This window comes from Archocentrus centrarchus, chromosome 19 (genome assembly GCF_007364275.1).
Source record: "Archocentrus centrarchus isolate MPI-CPG fArcCen1 chromosome 19, fArcCen1, whole genome shotgun sequence".
NCBI classification, from domain to species: domain Eukaryota; kingdom Metazoa; phylum Chordata; class Actinopteri; order Cichliformes; family Cichlidae; genus Archocentrus; species Archocentrus centrarchus.
In genome coordinates this window covers 26806642-26827631 of record NC_044364.1, presented here as the reverse complement: position 1 = coordinate 26827631, position 20990 = coordinate 26806642, and the positions used below count along the sequence as shown (strand labels likewise).

Sequence of the window (20990 nt, the reverse complement as noted above, 5' to 3'; positions counted from 1 at the left end):
CTAATCAAATTCTCACTGTTCTTGCACATGCACACAAGACTGTTATCAGCTGGATTGGATACTGATGAGTTCTGAGGCATTTCGGTGCATAGTCTGCTGTAATATCAGTGTGACTGACAATCATTAAAAGGTTGTGCTGTTGTGGATGATCTAATTTAGATTTTTGATGTGGGCGGAAGTAAAAATGTCCATTTTTGGCCTCAGACTTGTAAACTTATGTTTCCCCTGCTTATAAAATATTGACAGTAAACTCAGAAACTGTGTGTGTGTCTTTTTGTTTGTTACTTTTTTACTGTTGGAGAGACAGAAAACACAAATGGATATATTTGTTTGGCTTTTGAGGAAATATAAAATTATTTTCAACATTTTTATACTCTAAGAAAATCATGTATATACAGTATACAAGCTCATAATTAACAAAGCCTCGCAATGCATCCAAATTGTAATTTTTTGTTCTAGCTTTAGAAGTTTCAGTAGTTTGAATGTAGAATGAGAACAAGTTTTTATAATATAATGCGGCGATCATGTGCTGTGGAGGATTATGTGAGGGCATCATACTGTACAGACAATGTCACCAATTAGGCCAAAGTAAAAATGTTTGCTGGTGTTTTTTTAACATCTCCCTGTGGCCTGATGAATCTTAATTTATTAGGCGTTTCCCAACATCTGTTGGGCTTCATGGATTAAATCCCATGTATTAACTGCTTATCCTGAATGCACATTTGTAGAGTATAAATAACTGCCAGCTCTCCTTTACTTTTTCTGTACAGTTCAAAGAAAAACATCCCAGCAGTGATTGTGGAGCTTTTGTGCATGTTGTGTTCTAGTCAACACTCAGAAAAAAATCCACCTGGACCTGGATCAAGTTTGCATGTTCTCCCTGTGTCTGTGTGGGTTTTCTCCGGGTACTCCGGTTTCCTCCCACAGTCCATAGAAATGCAGTTACTGGGGTTAGCTTAACTGGTCACTCTAAATTGCCCATAGGTGTGAATGGTACATTTAAAAAAAAAAAAAAAAGATCACAAGACAACATTAATATTCAAACATTTATTTTCTCCAATCATAATATATAAATAAAGAATTTATAATAAAGATATTTGACTTAAAGCAAGACAAGCCTCTAAAAATTACTAATAAAATCTCTGTTCGTGCTTACATCTTTGTTTACTGATACACAGCTTATACCTGAAATGTGGATTTAATACTCAGTCATAACAGCTTGCTCTAAAGTTGTAGTGTGGCTGTAGCACTGTTAATGAATCAGAGTCCAGTTTCTGATTGGAAACTGAAAATTAAAATTGGAGTCATAAAACTGATCAGTGCCTTTGAAATATTCCTTCAGAAATGTTTCAAACCTCTGACGCGTAACATAAAATCAAACAATTCTTATTCCCTGAAAGGGTGTGCCAGTATCAGTGTGGGTCCTGTTTCAGAAATGCTATGTAAGAAGGCACTGTTGCATCGAGGAATGAAAAGCAAGCACAGAAAAAACAAAACAGAAAGAGAACATGATTAATTCACTGCTATTACAGTAAATATGAATTTTCCATATATGACAATGAAGGACAGACATTTTTCTATAGATTCAGTGATCTGAAACAAGCAAAGCTCAGCAACATGGGTGGAAAGAGCTCAGCAAGGTGGGCAGCAAATTTATAATTCTCCCCCTTTAAAAATGTCAAAAATAAAATATATTGCATCCTTTCAAGTTCCCTCTGAGATCCAAGTACACCCGACCCTAAACCCTTCTGTTGTTAGGGTCATTTCTCCCCATCGATGATGACTCAGACCTCACAGGACCAACAGCCTGCTTTCTTTTCCTTTAGTCTTCATTATTCTTAAAATAAACCAGTCCACTAAAAAGACCAAGAGCAACAATAAATCCATCCTAACATGTTCAGTACCTGCTGTACCTTCATTGTTTCACACGCTCCTTCATTACCATCCATTTGTATTCATCTGAAGCTCAAAATAGACCCCAACAAATACAGTGCTCAGTGCTGCTTAAAAACCATTTGATTGAAAAAAAAAAAGAACAGCACCCAGCTGTTTTAGGTAATGATTATGCTTTTTCTAAGAACAAAAACTGAAGTGTAGTGTTTACCTGTAGGCCAGTTTAAAAGCTGGACAGTGAGTACGAACCAAAGTGAAGGGAGGTCAGATGGTTTATGGTAATTAGCTTTTTAATGAGTTAAACATAATCAGTATGGCTGCTGTCCAAGTTGGCAATGCTGGCATGTGACACTGAAGTAAGTAATCAGTCATTAGGAGATGCACTGAACTTAGATTTAATAAGGCAGAGGCTTTAATATTTGGAAGTATGTGTTTATCAGTGTGTCTCTGTGCTGCACAGACACAACAAATCACCAACAGGTGTTGTTTCTCAGGAGGGTTTTTGACATCAACAGAGCTTTAAGGTGGTGATTCCTCTAATCTTTATGCTGTTTACATGAATAACCGAACAGGACACATGAACACTGCGTCTGTCTGACTGAAGTTTAAGACCACACACTGAAACTGTTGTGACCTGCACATCATATAAACTGGGTAGCTGCACACACAGGCACGTGAAAGTTAACATGCCACAGAAATGTCCTCACCTGCCTCTCGCCCTGTGGCGGCAAGCATAGTTTCAAGCTGCACCAAGACTCCAAGCTGGAAAAGTGAGTGAAAGAAAACAGATGGAAGGTTTTCAGCTGAACAATCATGTGATTTATTTATTAAAGTGCCAGATAATAGTAATGCCAATAACCAGTTGCACACTCAAACAAACGTGTTAAATTTTGTTGTCATTTTCAACCATCCATCTATTTTCTTAAACACTTATCACATAGTGTAGCAGCTCACCACAATACTCACATACACAACTACAGCTAATTTTTAGCACCAGCCATGTGAAAAGTCAGTACACACCTGCATTTATCAGGCCCTCAAATCCAAGAAGTTTCAGCAGATTCGGCTGTGTGTTTTTGCTCCATCTCACTGTCACTGAAGGCCAGTAAAGTCTTTCATGCCCCTGTCTGCTGTGGATCAGGTGTCAGTGAGTGGAACCAGGTGGAACCCAGACTTAAGACAACAAGGACCTGCTGTTCCCTTTGCTATAAAGGTATGTGGTGTCATCAAAAAAGCCTAGAAAACAATAAAGAAGCTTGTGGCTCCATATGTGTCTGATAAATGAGATAAAAAGATCTCCAAATTATTATTACTTTCATTGTTACTCATTTTAGTCACATGATCTGCAGGAAATTCTCCAGCTTCTGGTGTAAAAGTGCATCTACAAAAAAATACGACCAACCAGAAATTCCAGGCTGCCAGCGAGTATCTGGCCTTTCCAAAGAACTAAAGATGGAGACGTTAGGCTAGACTAACAGGAGAGCTTTTTAGGAAAGTCCGTGAGGTCACTATGATGTCATCTGTCCAAAAGTTTAAGCTAAACTGGAAGCAGAACTTTCAGCAGGATAATGATCTACATGATCCTGGCTGATCCGCAAAGGAATGGCCAACCCTCAGGCCAGATTTTAACACATGGACAAGGTCAAATTTCCCCCTGCAGACCTCAGCTTGTACAAAACAACTATGAGAAGTTGTCTCTGCTAAAGGTGGCAGAACTAGTTTATGATGTTTAAGTAACAGCAACATAATAATAGTAATTTTTCTTCAAGCTTCAAGCTTTACTCAGGTGTTACTCATGCAAATGTGAAATGAAACTTTCCAATCACACTCTCTTACTTGTTAACATGAATGTACGCAGCGGGTCTGTTGGGTTCATCCTCACATTATAACACATTGTTGGTTTTGGTCATTTAAGAAGTCTTTATGATGAGATAAATATAAAATAAAAACACCCTTATCCATTAAAGGGGACCTATTCTGGCTCCATATTTTTATTCTCGGGCTCTCCTGGAGGAGTTCTGCGTGCTTCAGTCCTTGTTTATCTCACAGTGGGCTTTTCTAAACTTCGATGTGAACAATTGAAGCAACTAGCAAGAGTGAGAGGGAAGAACACCACTGACTGACATATGAGGTGGTGGTAAAGACAGTATATGGATAAAAGTACTGGGGCACCAAAACATTACAGCTACAGCAGATGCTCAGCCATGGAAACCCATGCCATGAAGTGGCAGTGGACAGTGGCATTTTGTTACAGTACCACACTTCAGTGAATTCAGAGATTAAAAAGCAGGGCCCAGTACTTTTGTCCATACAGTATTCATTAGAGGGTTACCTAGGCAACACTAGCTTGGAATGTCCTTTAGTGACCGTCAGCTACAAATCGATGCATGATGAGTGAATATGTGGATGCCCATTTAAACGTTTCTCAAGTTCAAGTTGAGCGACTGACGCAACCACCAATGGGTGTGAAGGATGCTGTTACTAAGAGAGACAGTTACTAAGGCAACCTAGCGACAGACGAGCAAATCACTTCCTTTGCCTTCACTGCAGTGCTGAAGAGCTACAACATAAAGGCACCTGTTCACCTACTTTAGGCTCTGGCCAGAGCTGACCCTCAGGGTCGTGGGAGATCTCCAGAGCAGGACAAGTACTAGCCTACTGTCACCAGTTTGAATGATGTGACCAGCTTGCCTGTAGGGAAAGGACCAGAGCTAGCTGTTTAGCAGTGGTTGAAGCTTCTAAATAAGAGCAATGGGATTGCCCCCAAGTAAATGGATTACATTGTCACCTTAGAAGGGTATCAAATGAAAGTTAATTGCAAAATAATATAAGTGAAGTCTAGGTCTCGGAAACAGAAAGAACTGGCTGAGTCCTGAGTTTTTATTTAACGAGCATCCACCATTGTAACATATTATATAATATATATAAAGGAAAAACATAATAGGTCCCCTTTAACTCTCTTAAGGCTTCACTGGGATGTACCTACTGATATTACTGCTACTTTCCCTTCATGTTAGATCACAAACACTTGGCCTGCTCTGTGTGTCTGTAAGCTCATCATATGCTGACAGACCATTTAAAAACACTGTTCCAGTAAACATCTACTAAAGATCTGGTTTCTTTAATGATGGATCGTGTATGCATCTTGGCTTGATAAAGTGATATACCTCATGTGTGATAGATTGTGTAGATAAAATCAGCAGCAGTTTACAATAAACAGTACAATCACATTGTGGTTTTTAAGTGCACATCTCCTGATTTTGGTATGCAGTCTTGGTCAAACAGTGCAAACTATTCGTAGTATTTCTTCTGACTTTTATGGTGCTCCAGATGTTAGAAGGTGTGCTGTCATTCAACCACAGAGAAGGAAACATTGCAACCTCTGGCACACCAAGGTGCCACAAATATTAGGAATAATTTGCAGAACAGTCTAACCGAGAGTGTGATGTGTGTTAAAGGTGACACACAGTTTAAGCAGGTTCAGACGCTGGTGATATACTCCGCCCCGTTAGCCGAGGCCTTGTCTTTGTCTCCCTCCGTGGGCACGCTGCTGTACTGGCAGCCAGGAACGACATCAATCCCGGGTCTCGCCGGGTCAGGCGCTGCAGGTGGCTCGCCTTGATTCAGCATCATCCTCTCCTTTTTATCCAGCCAGCCAAATGACACCATGAGGAACACGGCGGATGAGGCAACAACGGCACTACAGGCAAAAAAGACGTGGAAGTACTGGCCCGTTTTGTCCACCAGGATTCCTTAAAGAAAGAAATCATCAACAGCATCAGCATTTTGACTCATGTTTTCTTATTGTCAGAGACGTTAAAAGGACAAAGACACCCCCCAAAGCAGGAGACGTCCATAGACATGTTTGTACAGCCCTCATAAACACAATCCTTTGAGGGAAAAAAAAAATCGCACAGACAGAGCTTACATTACAGGTCTGACAGGCAGGCACACAGTTCAACAAATCACTCTAATATATTCCAACTCCACCAAATATAATGCACAAAGTTCCTGTAAACTAAAATCACACACATCTTTTCTAAATGTGTCTCCATAACCAGAACCTCAGCTAATCATTCAGTAGGTCAGATGTCCTACATGAGCAACATAATCCTGTCCTGACTTGTCTCTGTGGTTATGTCACTGCTCGGCTGGCAAAGCAGCCAGATAAACGCTCTGAGCACAACTGCCATCTGAGACGGAGGCATCCCTGAGAGAGAGAGACTGTGGCCTTTTCTCACTCTGCTGCTGCTCGAGCTCCACTCCTCCACCCAGAAGAACAAACTGTTTTTTCTGTGTACCAGCTAAAGAGCTGCTGTTTGCACAGCAACAGCCTGCAGCGCTGCCTCCTCCTCCATTTCAGTCATTCACATAACACACATGTGGAAACCTGCAGTAAAGCAGATGCAAATACAGTTGACGGCTGTACATTTCATGTCCTGTTTTACAGGTTACAGTAGACAGACTGAAAAGATGAATATGGAAATTAAGACAGAGCTGTACTAGATTATAAATGGACCTATGTACAGCTACAGAGGTCTGCCACTGATCAGAGGTCAGTGCAGATTAACTTGAAAAAGTGTGAAAATTGATATTTTTTTTTCACACTTTTTGATATTTTTCTTTCCACTTTTATCTATAAAGTATTTCTCAGGGGTCTACTGTGAAGTGGGATTAGTTGATTAGAGAGGTACTTCATACTGTCACAAGTATTCACTCGTCTGCCTTCACACACACACACACACACACACACACACACACACACACACACACACACACACACACACACACACACACACACACACACACATACACATATATATTATATATATATATATAAATAAACATATACAGACAGACTGGATCAAAGCTTAGTCACAGGTTGTATCCAAGAAAGTCACATGTTGGCCACATCCAAGGAGTTGTGCTGTCCTTCATTTGCTCAATTTTAGAAAGGAATGTTCAGCTTTGCTGCACTGTTAGCTTTAAAGTGTTTTTAAGCATGCATTTCCCCATTAAATCAGCTTTAAATCAATAATAACTCTAAAACCAGAGAAAGGTCAAAGTGGGATAGGAAGGGATAGCGTTTAACTTACTGAGAATGAACTTCTATAAAAAAGGATTTTTCTCTTTGATAGCGACAGATGATATTCAGGCTTTTACTGGTAAAAGTTATTACGAGGCTGCAGCATCTTTTTATTTCTCTGGCATCTATACAACGCAAAGCTTGCAGTAACAAAAAGGAAATACTTTCTGTCTGCCTGAGACTTGAAATTATTATATTCAGTCTGAAGGTTTAACTGTATTTTTCCACAGTAAGAGGGCTTTGGATTTTCTCCCCATCACTTACACTGTGGTGCTTTAAGAAGGAATCTCCTTAAGGCCAGAATAAACAGGAGGAAACCTGTTCCAGAGTTCATATGGGTGCCGAGCAGCCCCTGACAAAAATGTGAACCAATCTTTTAAGCAGCTCTTTAGCTGTTACCGCAGTCCCATACATCATGCAAATTCTGAGTCAGATCTGAATATGTAGTGTGGTCATGTCCCACAATGAGAGGCAGAAAAAGAAAGCTGAAAAACTACAGGTTAATAATGTTTTACTTAAGCACTTATGAGATGATTACTTTCAGACTAGTGGAAAGAAAACTTCCAAAATACACATTTAGATGTTTATTTCACTTGGATTTTTCTATATGTGGAAATTAGTGCATATATAAGTATTTCATGTTGAAGAGCCATCAGTTAAAGTTTTTTTCCTTACACTGAGCCATAAATCAGAAGCACTTACAGCCAACAAACATCCAGTTTTATTGTCCATGTTGTTATAAATGATTCACTATCTGCCTTTAACGAACCTTTTCCCCTAAAATCATGGTGGAAGTGGGAATTCTCTGTGCAGCATTTCAGACTTATGGATTAGAACAGATATTCAAATCCACCCTGTAAATTCTTCTGATTCTAATATATCAAGAAAACGAAACAAGCATTTAAACCTAGCTTTATGCAGTATGAAAATTATCACATATTCAGATGAATAATGCCTCATTTGCATAATTTAACTACGAGGAGTTTTTGTAAGCAATCCAGTGTTATTCTTGAATAAAAACCTCCAGGGGTGAAAAAGCAGATGAATGCAGTTGCTGTAGTGCCTGCTTGAGGCTGGCTGTGAAAGTGAGTGAGTCCCCACAGACACACATGTTAAAATAACCAAACAAACAGCCTGGTTCAATAAATCTGTTTGGTCTTAGCAGATAATTCCCCCTTCATAAAAACTGTACAGGTAAAAGTGCCTTACACCATAAGCTACACTTACATATTCTATGCACCTGAGCTCTTTACCTAATTAGAACCTAACTAACCTAATTTGCATGCCTATGGACTGTGGAGAAAACCGGAGAACCAAGAGGCACAGGCAGAACATGCGAACTATACAGAAAGGCTCCAGCTGACTAGAATAGCCCAACCAGGTCTTACCACTGAGAAAAACCACTGCACCACCATGCAGCCACTTTGAGTGACAGGAACCAGCAGCAGTCTACTAACTTTTGGGCTTTAGAGTCAGTGAACTGAATCTTTAGAGCATTTTAATAAATTACCTGACAAATAAGACGAGCCAGTTTCTTATTCGGACTGCCTAGGGTTAGGGCTAAGGTCCTGACCTATGATCACTTAAACCTCAGTGGGTTAAAATAAACTGCAGACGGTAAGACAGCCTGAAGAAGAAAATATCTTTGACCTTTGGATCAGCTTTAACATGCAGTATACCACTTTGATTCAGTCCATGCATTGAAAAATTCTTCTAATACACAAAGAAAAAGTGATAAAGTTCTTGCTGAATATACCATGCACCTTTAGTATATTGTATATCTATGCCTCTACAGTTTTTACTGGTGTTATGGTTTCATGGACTAAAAAGACGGGACCTACATTCTCTCCATGATATCTGTGTTTCCTTTACCTGCCAATGGAGGCCCGATGAGCAGTGTGACACTCTCCATGATAGCAAGCAGGCCCAGGGCTGAGGGAAAGCAGCTCATCTCCACTACATCCATGAGGACAGTGAACATCAGGGAACCAACCACGCTCATGGACAGCCCATAGATCACCACGTAAGCCAGCAGCACAGGGAAGCTTGGCCCAATGCAGCAGATGCTGTTACTGAGCCCGTTGACCAACAAAGCTGCAGCGAACACGTAAACGTGCCGCCCTTTGAACCAGGGCAAGTTAAAGATGATACCAATTGGTGGCCGCACCACAATGTTGACGATCCCCAGGATGGACAGCAAGTATGCAGCCTGACTCGGCTCCATGTCGTTTGCTGTGGCGTAGGGAACCAGATACACCAAAGGTACCACAAACCCGAGCATCATCCATGTGATGCCTATGGAGTACAAACGGTAACGCAAGTTGTTGAAGAACTGATTAAAGGCCATGTGCTTGCTGAAAAAAATCAACAGGGAGCTACATATCGTCTTCACCCTCCCTTTTTTCTTGCTGTCACTATCCTCATCTAATGGAGGGGGTCCATGGTTCATCAGTGGCTGGCCACCATGCTTTTTGGGCTGGAGGGGTCTCATCACAGCTCCACACACGCAGCAGTTCAGCAGGACGGCCCCCAAAATGAGAAAACTTCCCCTCCAGCCATACTCCATATGGAGGTAGTTTCCCAGGACAGGCAGAGTGCACAGTCCCAGGGCTGTGCCTGTGGAGGACATGGCGTTTGCAAACGCACGGCGACGCACAAAGTAGAATCCTAGGATTGTCACAGCTGGTTGGAAACTGAAGCAGAATCCAAGACCTGAAACATTGAAAGACAAGTGTCATTTTAATTATCAGATATGGCGCTAACTGACTAGAAAATGTGTAGAAAAGCTGGATTATGTTTAATCGATCTTGAGTAACACTGTTGTTGCCAAGAGTTTTTTTTTTTTTTACTTTTTTCCAAACACTTCTAAATTTAAAATCCAGCCTTGAAAATATACTAAAAAAAAAAAAAGAAAAAGAAAAGAAAATCAAAATTTGGCAGATCTCCCCTTCAAGGTCACCTCCTTGTGCACCTCTGGACCAGAGTTGTTGGAAGTCCCTTTTTAACCACTGTCAAGCAACAATCACTTTAATAAAATACGGTCCCCATCCCCATTTATACCATCCCCTGGCCCCAAATCAGATGTTCCTATTGTCTTAAGTGTGGTGAGTGCCACTGTGTGTCTGAACACAGTGTATTGAAGAACTGGGAGGTTTTTGGCAACACCAACAGACACTCACTGCCCATTCTATTCGACAGATTTGCCATTCACTCACAGAAAATTAAATCGAGTTGAAAGATCTTGGCACACTGCAGTGGCACAAGTCCAAGAGGAAAAATGTGGATACAGAAGAGGACAACATTGACGTGGATGGCTGGCTAAACTTAAACTGGGTAAGGCTTTTCCTTTGATCGGCAGAGTACCAGGACTTACTGATCTCATAAATGAAAGAAAGCAGAAAAAAATGTCACCAAGAATGTGTGTTGTAAATATCTATATATGGTGTACAAAATGACATCAACTTATCACAAAAATGAACGGCCACAACTATGAAACTGAAGCTGTTATTAAGTGATTTTACTATGTGTCAAATTTTAAGTCATATAAGAAAAAAGATGTAAAGATGTAGTGTACGGTATACGGTAGTCCAAAATCTGTCTACTTTGGTCTCCACCAACCAGCCAAATATCTGGCATAGGTGAACTCTCTCTGTTTTGTATTCTGCTGGTAGGTAGCTGTGTGTAACCATGGCAGTGATGGGATAATAAATCTGCTGAGTGTTTGCTGACCTGTAATGACCCCGGCGGTGATGTAAAGTTCAGTGATGGACTGCGTAAATGAGCTGGCCGCCATTCCCAACCCGCTCAGGACCCCTCCAAGCATGATCGTCGCTCGGCAGCCAAGTCTCTCCACCAACATGCTACAAAAGGGACCTGCGGATCAAATTTAATGCTCTTAGTTTAATGGACAACAGAGCCAGGGTGGGCAAAGGCCTTAATCCTTCAGCACGTTTCACATAACTTGTAATCTGCACTGGCTGAATGACCTCCAAAAGAATTGAATGCATCATGGAAAATATGTGTAGTCTTTCATTTACACTGCACATGATGTTTAACTGACTTTTTTGTACTACTTTTTTGTGTACTTAGCAGATTTTTCCATCTCTAGCACGTCATTCTGACTCTCCTGCCTCTCATGAACAAATCTCACAGTGTACTTGAAAGCCTGAGCAAATAGGATGGTGTGTCCTGGTTAAAGGTCACTGAGAGTGGTGTCAAATTTAACACGGCCTATCTCAGGGCTGCTAGATGTTAGTGGGGGACAATCAATGAGCCAACATGTTTATACATGTTCAGTTTGAACCACTGATGAATCAGTTCTTCAGCTCACAGATTTGACGTGGCTCCTTTGTGCAACTTAATGGAGATAAGCCACCTGAGATTAGTGTCACATTTCTCTCAGCTCAGGATAATTTCAAACATTAAAGCATTCCTGTCTCCAAAATCCATGAGAACTGTGTGTAAACCTGATTGTAACACCTTATCACTCCTGTCCCTGTGCTTGCTGATGGCTTTCTTCACTCTCTTTGGACCTCCAGTGAAAAACTATCAAATATAAATTCACTTCAACCTTTGGATCCAACTTCAGATCTTGTATCTGCCTAATCTGACATGGAATAACAGGCCTTACCTATACAATTACTCCTGAGCCTGGGAAAATGAGGGCCTGTATGTAAAAATGTCTGTAATTCCTAAACAGTTAATACAATACTCTTGAGAAACCTCTTAAATTAAAGCTGAAAGTCTGGTCTTGACTGTTTGAATAAAAAACCGCTGTGTTGGATTTAGAATTACAGAAATAGTATAATCTATATATTTATAGACCTAAATGTACCTTTACCTCTGGTTTGTTCAGAGCAGATCAGAGTTAAAGGATGAGTTTGAAATTAATGCTTTCCCAAGCTCATATTTTTCTGATATGTGCAGCAAATGGCATTTTTATGCTCTGCGTCTGCTTTTAAATGCTCTCATTCATAAATGATATAAACACACATTTCCTCATCATCAGAAGCCCTGGGTGCTGCCACCATCAAAGCCAAACAGAAACAAACAGGAGAAAAAATGATAATGCTGTTCTGCATTAATTCTGCACTGCTGTGTTCTGTAGTAACTCCTCAGAGCTGAGGCAGTCAGCACCCCCAGTGCTGTGCCTTTATGTTAGTTTGACAAAAGGCTAAAAACTGGCTCCTTCATCATTATGTCTACATTTATTTTTGGTGACATGTTGGCTGTGTTGAACATGCAGCTCATGTGGATTGTTCATGGAGCAGACATTTGATGTAGGGCTGTGTAAACCAAAGGAAAAACTTGGTGCAAGCTTTTTTGAGGGGAGGGATTGTGTTGTGCACAACCTTGTTGTGTTATGAAAATCAAGCAAATGCAGAAATGGCAAAAACTGCAGTTCCACTAGTAGCCACTTGAGGCTGGCTCCAAAAGTGAGTAAATCCCTGTAGAATCTAATGTTAAAATGTACAACTTTACAGTTACACTCTGATACAAAAAAAAAAAAAACTCCAACTCTGAGTGGGGTGATCTTTTTGTAACTCATCGCCCTGGGTACGATAATTACAGGTACAAAGGCATTAGAGCAGGAGACTGAAGGAGAGGAATTTAAGTTTGATAGTAATGCACTTGAACAGGCATGTACCAGATGTTAAAGCCACAGGCTTCTTTTAATAAAACTCTGACACAAACTATACTTTATACTGAATCTGAACACTTACTCCTTCCTCGTGTCAGATAAAAATGGATGTTTATTGCTTTTTCTTGATAAATGTTGCTCTTTAATGAAATTAGGATTAAAGAAGGAGGAACTTTAACCAACTATACTGATAACACTGACATAAAACATGGGCTAACTTTCACAATTGTTTTATACTCACATTTGAAATATTGACAGTTCAGAACACCTTGTCCATTTTGCACCTGTTTTATGCTCAGATATCCATCACATAAAACCAGTTGCTAATCTTTTTAATTCAGAAAGGCTCCTGGATGGAGATGAAGGACTGGGCTAGCAGCATTACTTCCAGCTTGTGGTGTCCAAGAGTCTTCAAAGATCTGCAGACTAATCTCTGTTTTTTGTCTGGCTTTAAAAGGAAGCCAGCACAAGGCCAAAGAAAGTGTGAAGCCTTTAAATCTTCATATCATAAATCCACAATCTGCAACTCAGATATGAAGACATCAGAATAAAAAAGTGATTGTACTGTAGACCAGTTTGGCCCATGGTTTTAGTCTCTGTGTTTTGGGTTGCTTTGAAGTTTTACTGCAGAAATTAACGTTTATAGTTGGCAACAAAAAAAGCTTTAAGATGGATTAATTTTTGTTTTATAATCCATATATCTGTGTACAGGATTTAGAGACATGGCTGCTTGGATAAACAGGTGTTCTTACACAAGCAGGTGTAACTGATCACTAACTGCCTCAGCTCTGATAACTGGAGTTACTACAGAAATCAACAAGCAACGAAAGGCAAAAAAGGCAATAATACAAGACTTTTAACATTGAAGTAACTACTCATCCCACAATGCATTGCAAATCCCAGATTCCACAGCAAATGACACCCAGCCTTCTCGAATGAAATCATTTTCACTATTGTCGTGCTGTGTAGCAGTAGTTTGGAGTGTATTTTGTGATTTGTATTGTGAGTGCAGGAAACTATAGTCCAATGTTGTACTCATAGTAAGGCAATTGTGGATGGCTCATTATCAACATTCCTTTAGAGAATCTGGATGGGATTTTTACTTCCGGTACCTCCCTGCTGAGCTTTATGCTGGACCTTTCTGCCATGTTTGTGCCGTTAGAGCATTTTAAGCAATTATCTTTATAAAATAATGCTTTGCTGGGTGGCACAGACAGTACAAAAAGTTTGTGCTTCAGTTCTGGTGAGTGAAATTCTTATATTTTATTAATCTGTTATTTAATGTCTATGGAAATTTGAATGGTTAAGAGAGTGGTTGACAAAAAGTCCAAACACTGGTCCAAAACCAATGGGTGATGTCATGGTGGCTACAGTCATCATTTATAGACTGTTGTTATTCTTAGTGAACAGCACCCACTAAGACTTTTCATCAGAAGAAAGAAAACTTCAGAAGTAACATAGCTGCTCTAAGGTTTGGATTATTTCTTGTGTAAATGAAACACTTTGGGCTGTGGGAAATAAGAGGGCCACAGCTTCTCATGGAATAATCTTCTTTAAATCAACATCACACAGCAAGACCGATTAAAACATCTTCAATATCTCTCTTCCTCAGGTTTCACATGTTCCCTGCACAAAAACAGCAGCTAAAGCAACTAAAACTACCCTGAGGCCGGGGGCATCAAAGGGACACTTCAATGTTAATATCAATAGTACCATAAGTGCTAGTCATTATCCTGTTAGATAACACCTAAATGAGTAAATTAGCCCTGAAAATCAATGTAGAATAGGGTACACAAAGTTACACTTTAACTACAAGATAACCTGGGTCCAGTTTACTTCCTGGTCTTCCAGCTTTACCTCCTGCATGAAGCACTGATGTCATGATGGAAGGCACCCAGGAGGTTTCGCTGTTAGAGGCGTGGAACTCATTCTGCAAGTCAGTGTAGAAGATTCCCACGCAGGACGGAAACGCCAGTGTCAAAGCCAGGACCAGTATGGTGGCAACCAGCACCATCCACCCCCAGCCACCATCTGGAGCGGTGACTGTTCCTGTTACAGCCATAGACACTTGGTGTCCTCCTTCCTGTCCCCTCTCCTCCAGTTCACAGTCATTGGCCTCCTGGATTTTCTCGTGCTCCATACTGTCGGCCCACTGAAAAACCTTGGAGGCCTCCGAGTGGAGGCCGCAATCACTCGCCCCTCTGATTCCATTTCTCTGAGTCATTTTCTGCTTGGCAGTTCAGGCAAGGCTCCTGTGTTAGTTCTGCAGGGTGTGTGATTACTCTTGCTGTCCATGTCACTGAAACTGTGGCAACCTTTGTAAAGACCTACAATCACAAAAGCAAACAATATGTCAGGTGTAACTGTGAGTGGTTTTCAGTGGATATTAAACTCTGGCACAGATTGGAACATCTAAATAACCAACAAACATGAAATATTGTACTGATCTTCATGTTCCCTAAAAGATGAATATTAATGATTGAAATTAGAGCCCAACTGATATCGGATTTGTAAGACAGATACTAATACCAATATCTGCTGATTTAAAAATCTGATATATTGGTTGATATTTAGTTATTAGTAGTTATTTATGACATCCTACTAAGACAAGATGTGGGTGTGTGGGTGGCTGTAGCTCAGGAGGCAGAGCAGGTCACCTACTAATTGGAAGGACGGCAGTTCGATTCCTGGCTGCCCCGAGCTGCATGCTAAAGTATCCTTGGGCAAGATACTGAACCCCAAGTTGCTCTCCGACGCAAGTGTCATAGAGCAACTATGAATGTGTGTGAATGTTAGACAGTAAATCGAACCAATTAATCAATAGGCTGTACAATTAATCAAAATTTAAAAACAGTTTAATTGACAAAAAAAGTTATTATTATTAAATTATTTTTGTCACATTACGTTCCGTATACTCTTAGCCCTGATTTATTCTGCAACGCTGGCTTTGCAGTCCTAAAAAGTAAGGTGCATTATGTGTTAATTGTCGTTAATTATCAAGCGGGAAATCTACTCCGTAACCTGACCTGCACCTCCCGCGAAATATCAAATAATGTCCGTTATGTTCCTACCAATCATGGCGCATGATTAGCAGGGAGATGTCCCTCAGCGGACGTAATTAGAACCACATCGGACCCGGATTGCCCCTCCCCCAGAAACCGATTGGACTTTGAACCTTTAAATACATGTACAGGGTCTGTCAGTATGTTGTGGCAATAAAATGTGAGCAAATTCATTTGGTCTAAATAACTTGGTTCTATATCTTTCTAGCATTATTAGTCATGATAACTGGCATTACTTTTTTATTTTTTTATCTATCTATATATTATTGTTTAATTTATATTGTAATGTATTTATATATTTTTTTATTTATTTTTATATTTTATTTATATATTCTGTTTTATTTTAAATTTAGTATTTATTTTCAAGAGACGGTAGAAATGCACTAGATTTCAAAGTATTAACTGTTCTTTAAATGCAATAAATGCAGTGTTTACAAAGTCAATGAGTAATCCTGTTAAATAATCGTGATTTCAATATTGACCAGAATAATCGAGATTATGATTTTTTTTTTTTCCATAATTTTTCCTGTTTGTTAACATGTTAAGCTACTTCTTTCAGTTCTTTGTTGGGTCTATTAGCATGCTAACAAGCATGCTAGCAAGCTAAGTGTCTTAATTACATTTGTTCTAATAAGCTCTTTGTTGGGCCTATTAGTGTGTTAGCATGACCCCTTTCACATCAATGCAATTTCAGCCATGGTTAATACTAAATAAAACAGCTTTGTTTTAAAGATTTAAAGAAAGGTTTTGAGGTTATTTATTTAGTTTTAACTGAAAATGCTCCCGGAGGTTTTGAAGCCTGCCTGACAACAAAGAGCCCTTTTGGAGTCTTTTCTAGTAGAATACTTCTGAATGATTAGAAAAGTTACTTGGTAAAAGCTTTTTACAAAGTGGTTGTAGCAGATAGAGAATTGTTTAGAGTTTTCAGTGAGTCAATTAAATCTCATCAGTCACACTACTTTTAAAACTTATTTACTGCCATTTTCACCCCAAATATGACTGTTGAACAGGTAAACTGCTGTAATTTCACTCACTCTGTTCTGACCCCAAGAGACTCACAAAATGCCAGCAGAGCCAAGGTTATAAACACACGGAAATCAGACAGTGACTCTTTATTAAAACAGGCAATCAGTGCGGGAAGACCAGGGGAATGTGGGAGTTATAATAGTGTAGCTGACTGGAATCAAGATTTGTACATCCTGAAACGAAGGAAATGAATCTTGGCAAGGCTTTGCAGTTGACAGACGGGTGACTGTACTATGTTACCAAAGTGATTAGAAGTACTTTAGTCAGTCATGAATCATCCCAAGATTTCACCTGTGTGCATAATGAATGGCTTACAGAGTACACACTTCCTAGTGTAAGGCCTTCACTTATCAGCATTTAAAAAAACAATAATAATCATGAAATTACTTAAAATCCAGGATTTGATCTCTGCAGTGCAGACTGAGCATGCACTGACAAAAGACGGGTCAAAAAGGTTTAAGGACAAACTTGATGCAGAGGGACACTCACTGAGACTAACATGAATTTGTGAAAATCCTTGAATGAGTAGCCTTCCAGGCAAATACTCAGCAACACATTCCCCAAAGACACAAAAACGCATTTCCAGACATGCCAACTACAGAGCAGAGAAATAGCTTCAATGAATACACCTCATGTGGACGTACGCACTCTGAGACCAAACAACCAAATTACTCCCACGGATGTCTCAACTTTGGCTGAATTTCTAAAATAGTTTCACAGGTTGTGTGTAGAAAGTTTACAATGCAAAGACACAAAAGATACATTTTACCTTTACAATCCTGCCACTAACAGTTTTTGTGATTTTTACATTACAATGCGATGCTCTGCTGAAAAACTTGGCGTTCATTAATTGTTTCTCTGACACAGTCCACCCACCTAAACATTGTTCCAGACCAAGCACCCGCTAAGAACAACATCAAATGCTGCTGAACTGCCTTCTGTGCAGTTTTTTAATGAAGACTAAAGGGTTTGATGTGACTCAGACTTTCATGAACTGCCAACCAACTCAAAGGTTTACAGGTCATAAAAACAGAAAATATCCAGTGAGTGGCAGCTCTCTGGGAGGAAATGATTTGTTGTCACTCCTGTCACATAAGAAGGAAATTGAGGCTACAATTGGCACACCAAAATTGAACAAGAGAAGATTGGAAAAACACTTCCTGCTCTGATCAGTCTCTGTGGCATTCGGGTAGTAGGGTCAGAATCTGGTGTAAACGTGAAAGCATGGAGCCATCCTGCCTTGTATCAGACTGCTGGTGGTGGTGTGATGTGTGGGAATATTTCATGGCACACTTTGTGCTTCTTAGTTCCAACTGGGCATTATTTAAGCACCACTACCTGAGTATTGTTGCTGACCAGGCCCATCCTTTCATGGCCACAGTGTGGCCATCGTATGGCTGCTTCCAGCAGGATTAACACACCATGTCCCAAAGTTCATATCATCTCAAACTGGTTTCTTGAACATGACTATGACTTCACTGTACTCAAATTTCCTCCACAGTCACGAGATCTCCAATAGTACACTTTTGGGATGCAGTGTAACAGGAGATTCATATCATACACATGCAGTTGACAAATCTGCAGCAACTGTGTGATGCTATCATGTCAATATGGACCAAAACCTGTGAGAACGTTTGCACAGCTTGTTGATTCTCAGGTCTGAAGGTACAGAGAGGGTAACAGGAAGATATAATTAATAATAAAGAGGCCAGGGAGTTGCTGTAGTCAAAAATAACTTTGCTGCTAGCGTTCTGACTTATCCACTACAACAAAACTTTAACCTAAACAATAAAAAAAGATATTGATTAATTGTTAATATCACCTTTTCACTCTGAGAAAGAGTTCAGGTTAAGTCCAGGAAGCTACATCTCTTTTTTTTACAGTCGGTGTACAGTCCAACATTAAATCACTTTGCATTTTAGCTCTGAGACACTGACCTAAAGGTTAGGCATGCTTTGAGCAAATATTGATCTATATAGGATTTGATTACCGATAGGAGCGTCAGGAAAATCTAGAGAGTCAGTGATTTAATTTACCCAGTTTATGATGTAAATATATGTAAAGAAAAACACAAATCAGACCCCAGGGAACAATTCAACATATACCTCACTTCTTTCACGTTTTTATTTAAACAGAAACATGGATCAGCCCATAAATCTATCCCTATGGTTTTGCCCATAAAGTATTTGTCTCCCTTTCTGAGTGGGAGGAAATGAAGGCCTGACATATGTCAGCACACATCCGGTTTTCGCCTTTCACTTTTGGCATACTGTACAGCTGCCTGCAGACACCCTGCGCATCTTATGACTGGTGCTGGAGGTGTCGGGAAGGGGAGGGAGCGGATATTAGGAGAATACTCTGCATTTATTTATTTATTATTTTTTAGCCCTGGAAAATAAGAGTGATGCTGAGCAGCTGATCTTTCATGTGGGACAGCCCACGGAGAGGATGGCAGCGCTGCATAACTGTCACATAGTGCATTTAGTCTTAAGAGATCTCTATAGCGGGCTTTATCAGTCATAATTTCCCCCGTCCAAATGCAGGCTTTCCCCCCACCTTCACCCACGTGGCAAGTCGTTATTTTTCGACTTGTTTATGGCTGAAAAGCACCTCTAAAGACGGATGTAGAGCTCAGAAACCACCTCAGCCCTGACTTATCGAAATGGCTTAAATTATTCCTTTCAAAAAGCTCAATTTACATGAATTTCTTTGGCTTCCTCGTGTGTAACAGACAGCTAGATATCCACAACATAAAGCGCTTTCGCAACAAGGAGGAAGCGGTTGAACATCAGCTCCTTCCGTGAATTTCTACCCAAACGCATAAGCCATTACTCGCCTTTCTCTCCTTTGCGCTGATCTTGGTCCTCCGGGTCCTGGTTGTGAGACAGCTCAGCAGGCGCAGTCTCTCCGCCGTGACTGCCGGAGCAGCAGCAGCCGTCCTGGGGTCTGCTCGTCACGGAGATCCTCCGTCCACGGTGGGCGGAGATAGGAAGGTGGGATGCGGGCTGCACAGGCCCCAGCCCAGCCACAACGATATATGGATCATAATAATGGAAACAAGGTGTATGAAAGGGAGTGCGTTTATGCAACACGATTACTCAATTTGGCCTTAAAAATAAGAATGAATAAAACAGTAGTGGATACTGAACCTTATATATTAGTACCATATTCACAAAAATATCTATAATGCTACTATATTTTACTCTACTGTATATGGTAGAGTTGTTTTTCGTTTTTAAAGGGAGTTCTTCTTCCTCGCCCTTGCCTTCCCCATAAAGCCCCCAAATAAACCTCATAACCATTAACAAGCATACATATCGATGCCAGGGTTACATAATAGCACATAAAAGTGGAGGAAAAACAATATGAAATAAATATAATAAAGAGTCATGAGTTTACATGAAATTTATCCAAAATATAATTTAAAGTTCTTTAATTGTGATGCTGTATTGCTTACCCATAGGGACTGTGTGACTGTTGGGGCTTTCTCGCTAATATTCCTAATAATTCCTGGTTTATTTATTAATTATATATGATTGTAATATTCTTTTGTATCTTTAGCATTTAGTTCTCTGTTTCATTTCCTATTTATTGACATTAGTATTCTGGTTAAGGTTATTCTGTACAGTTTCTTCATAGCGTTCCTCTTCTCTGTCAAGTTTAAGTGTGTCAGGGTCTTGTCTCCCTTCCTGTTTTATTTAGGTGGTCTCTTGACTTCTGCTCTTATTTTCAGTTGTACGTTCTTGTCTCCATCCTTGATTAGTTTCACCTGTTTTTTTTGTTTTTTTTTAGCTTGCCACGCCCCTCGTTAACCCTCACTGTGTTCCCATGTCTTTGTGTGTATACCCCTGTGCATCGCTGCCTGTCTTTGTGTTTCTCTGTGAGTCTGGATTTTAGTTCACCTTTGGGTTCAGATTTATGGTTTGGGATTTTATTTCTCTCAGCCAAATAAAAGGCCCACCTTTTGTGTTTGAACCTTGTCCCGTTGCATCTTGTGTTTGGGTCCTAACCTGCACTTCACTAACATGACACTAAGGTGTAGTGTAGTAGTGGTCCCCAGTTTTAGTCCCAGGATTCTGAATTGCCAGAACGTTTGGATTCTTATGTTCTTTTGATTTCACTGATGCTCTGGTGCTATTTGTACTTATTATTGGGTTCAGTTCTTCTTGATTCCTGTGTCCAGTGAGTCTCTGGCTCCTGTTTCTACTTTGTTTGATCAGTTTAAGTTTTGTAATAGTGTTTTGGTTCATGTCTTGATTTTTTTTTTCCTCAGCATTTTTCC

The 20990-nt window shown here is 40.1% G+C and overlaps 1 protein-coding gene across 1 annotated transcript; it reads right to left on the bottom strand.

The window, feature by feature from the left end:
- Positions 1 to 1066: 1066 nt before the first annotated feature.
- On the bottom strand, positions 1067 to 19685 carry slc16a5a (solute carrier family 16 member 5a). Its single transcript, XM_030754567.1, has 5 exons — positions 19545 to 19685; positions 14478 to 14947; positions 10709 to 10852; positions 8852 to 9691; positions 1067 to 5645 (listed from the first exon to the last, which is right to left on the bottom strand). Exons 2-5 carry the CDS (start codon positions 14842 to 14844, stop codon positions 5374 to 5376), a joined length of 1623 nt encoding a protein of 540 aa, XP_030610427.1. The 5' UTR covers positions 14845 to 14947; positions 19545 to 19685; the 3' UTR covers positions 1067 to 5373.
- Positions 19686 to 20990: the final 1305 nt, after the last annotated feature.

Coding starts and splice junctions, on each gene's coding strand:
- slc16a5a (XM_030754567.1), bottom strand. CDS start 14,844: ATGACTCAGAGAAATGGAATCAGAGGGGCGAGTGATTGCGGCCTCCAC. Junction 9,692..10,708: donor CACCGCCGGGGTCATTACAG/GTCAGCAAACAC, acceptor TCAATGTTTCAG/GTCTTGGATTCTGCTTCAGT. Junction 5,646..8,851: donor CATCGGGCCTCCATTGGCAG/GTAAAGGAAACA, acceptor TCTTTCTTTAAG/GAATCCTGGTGGACAAAACG.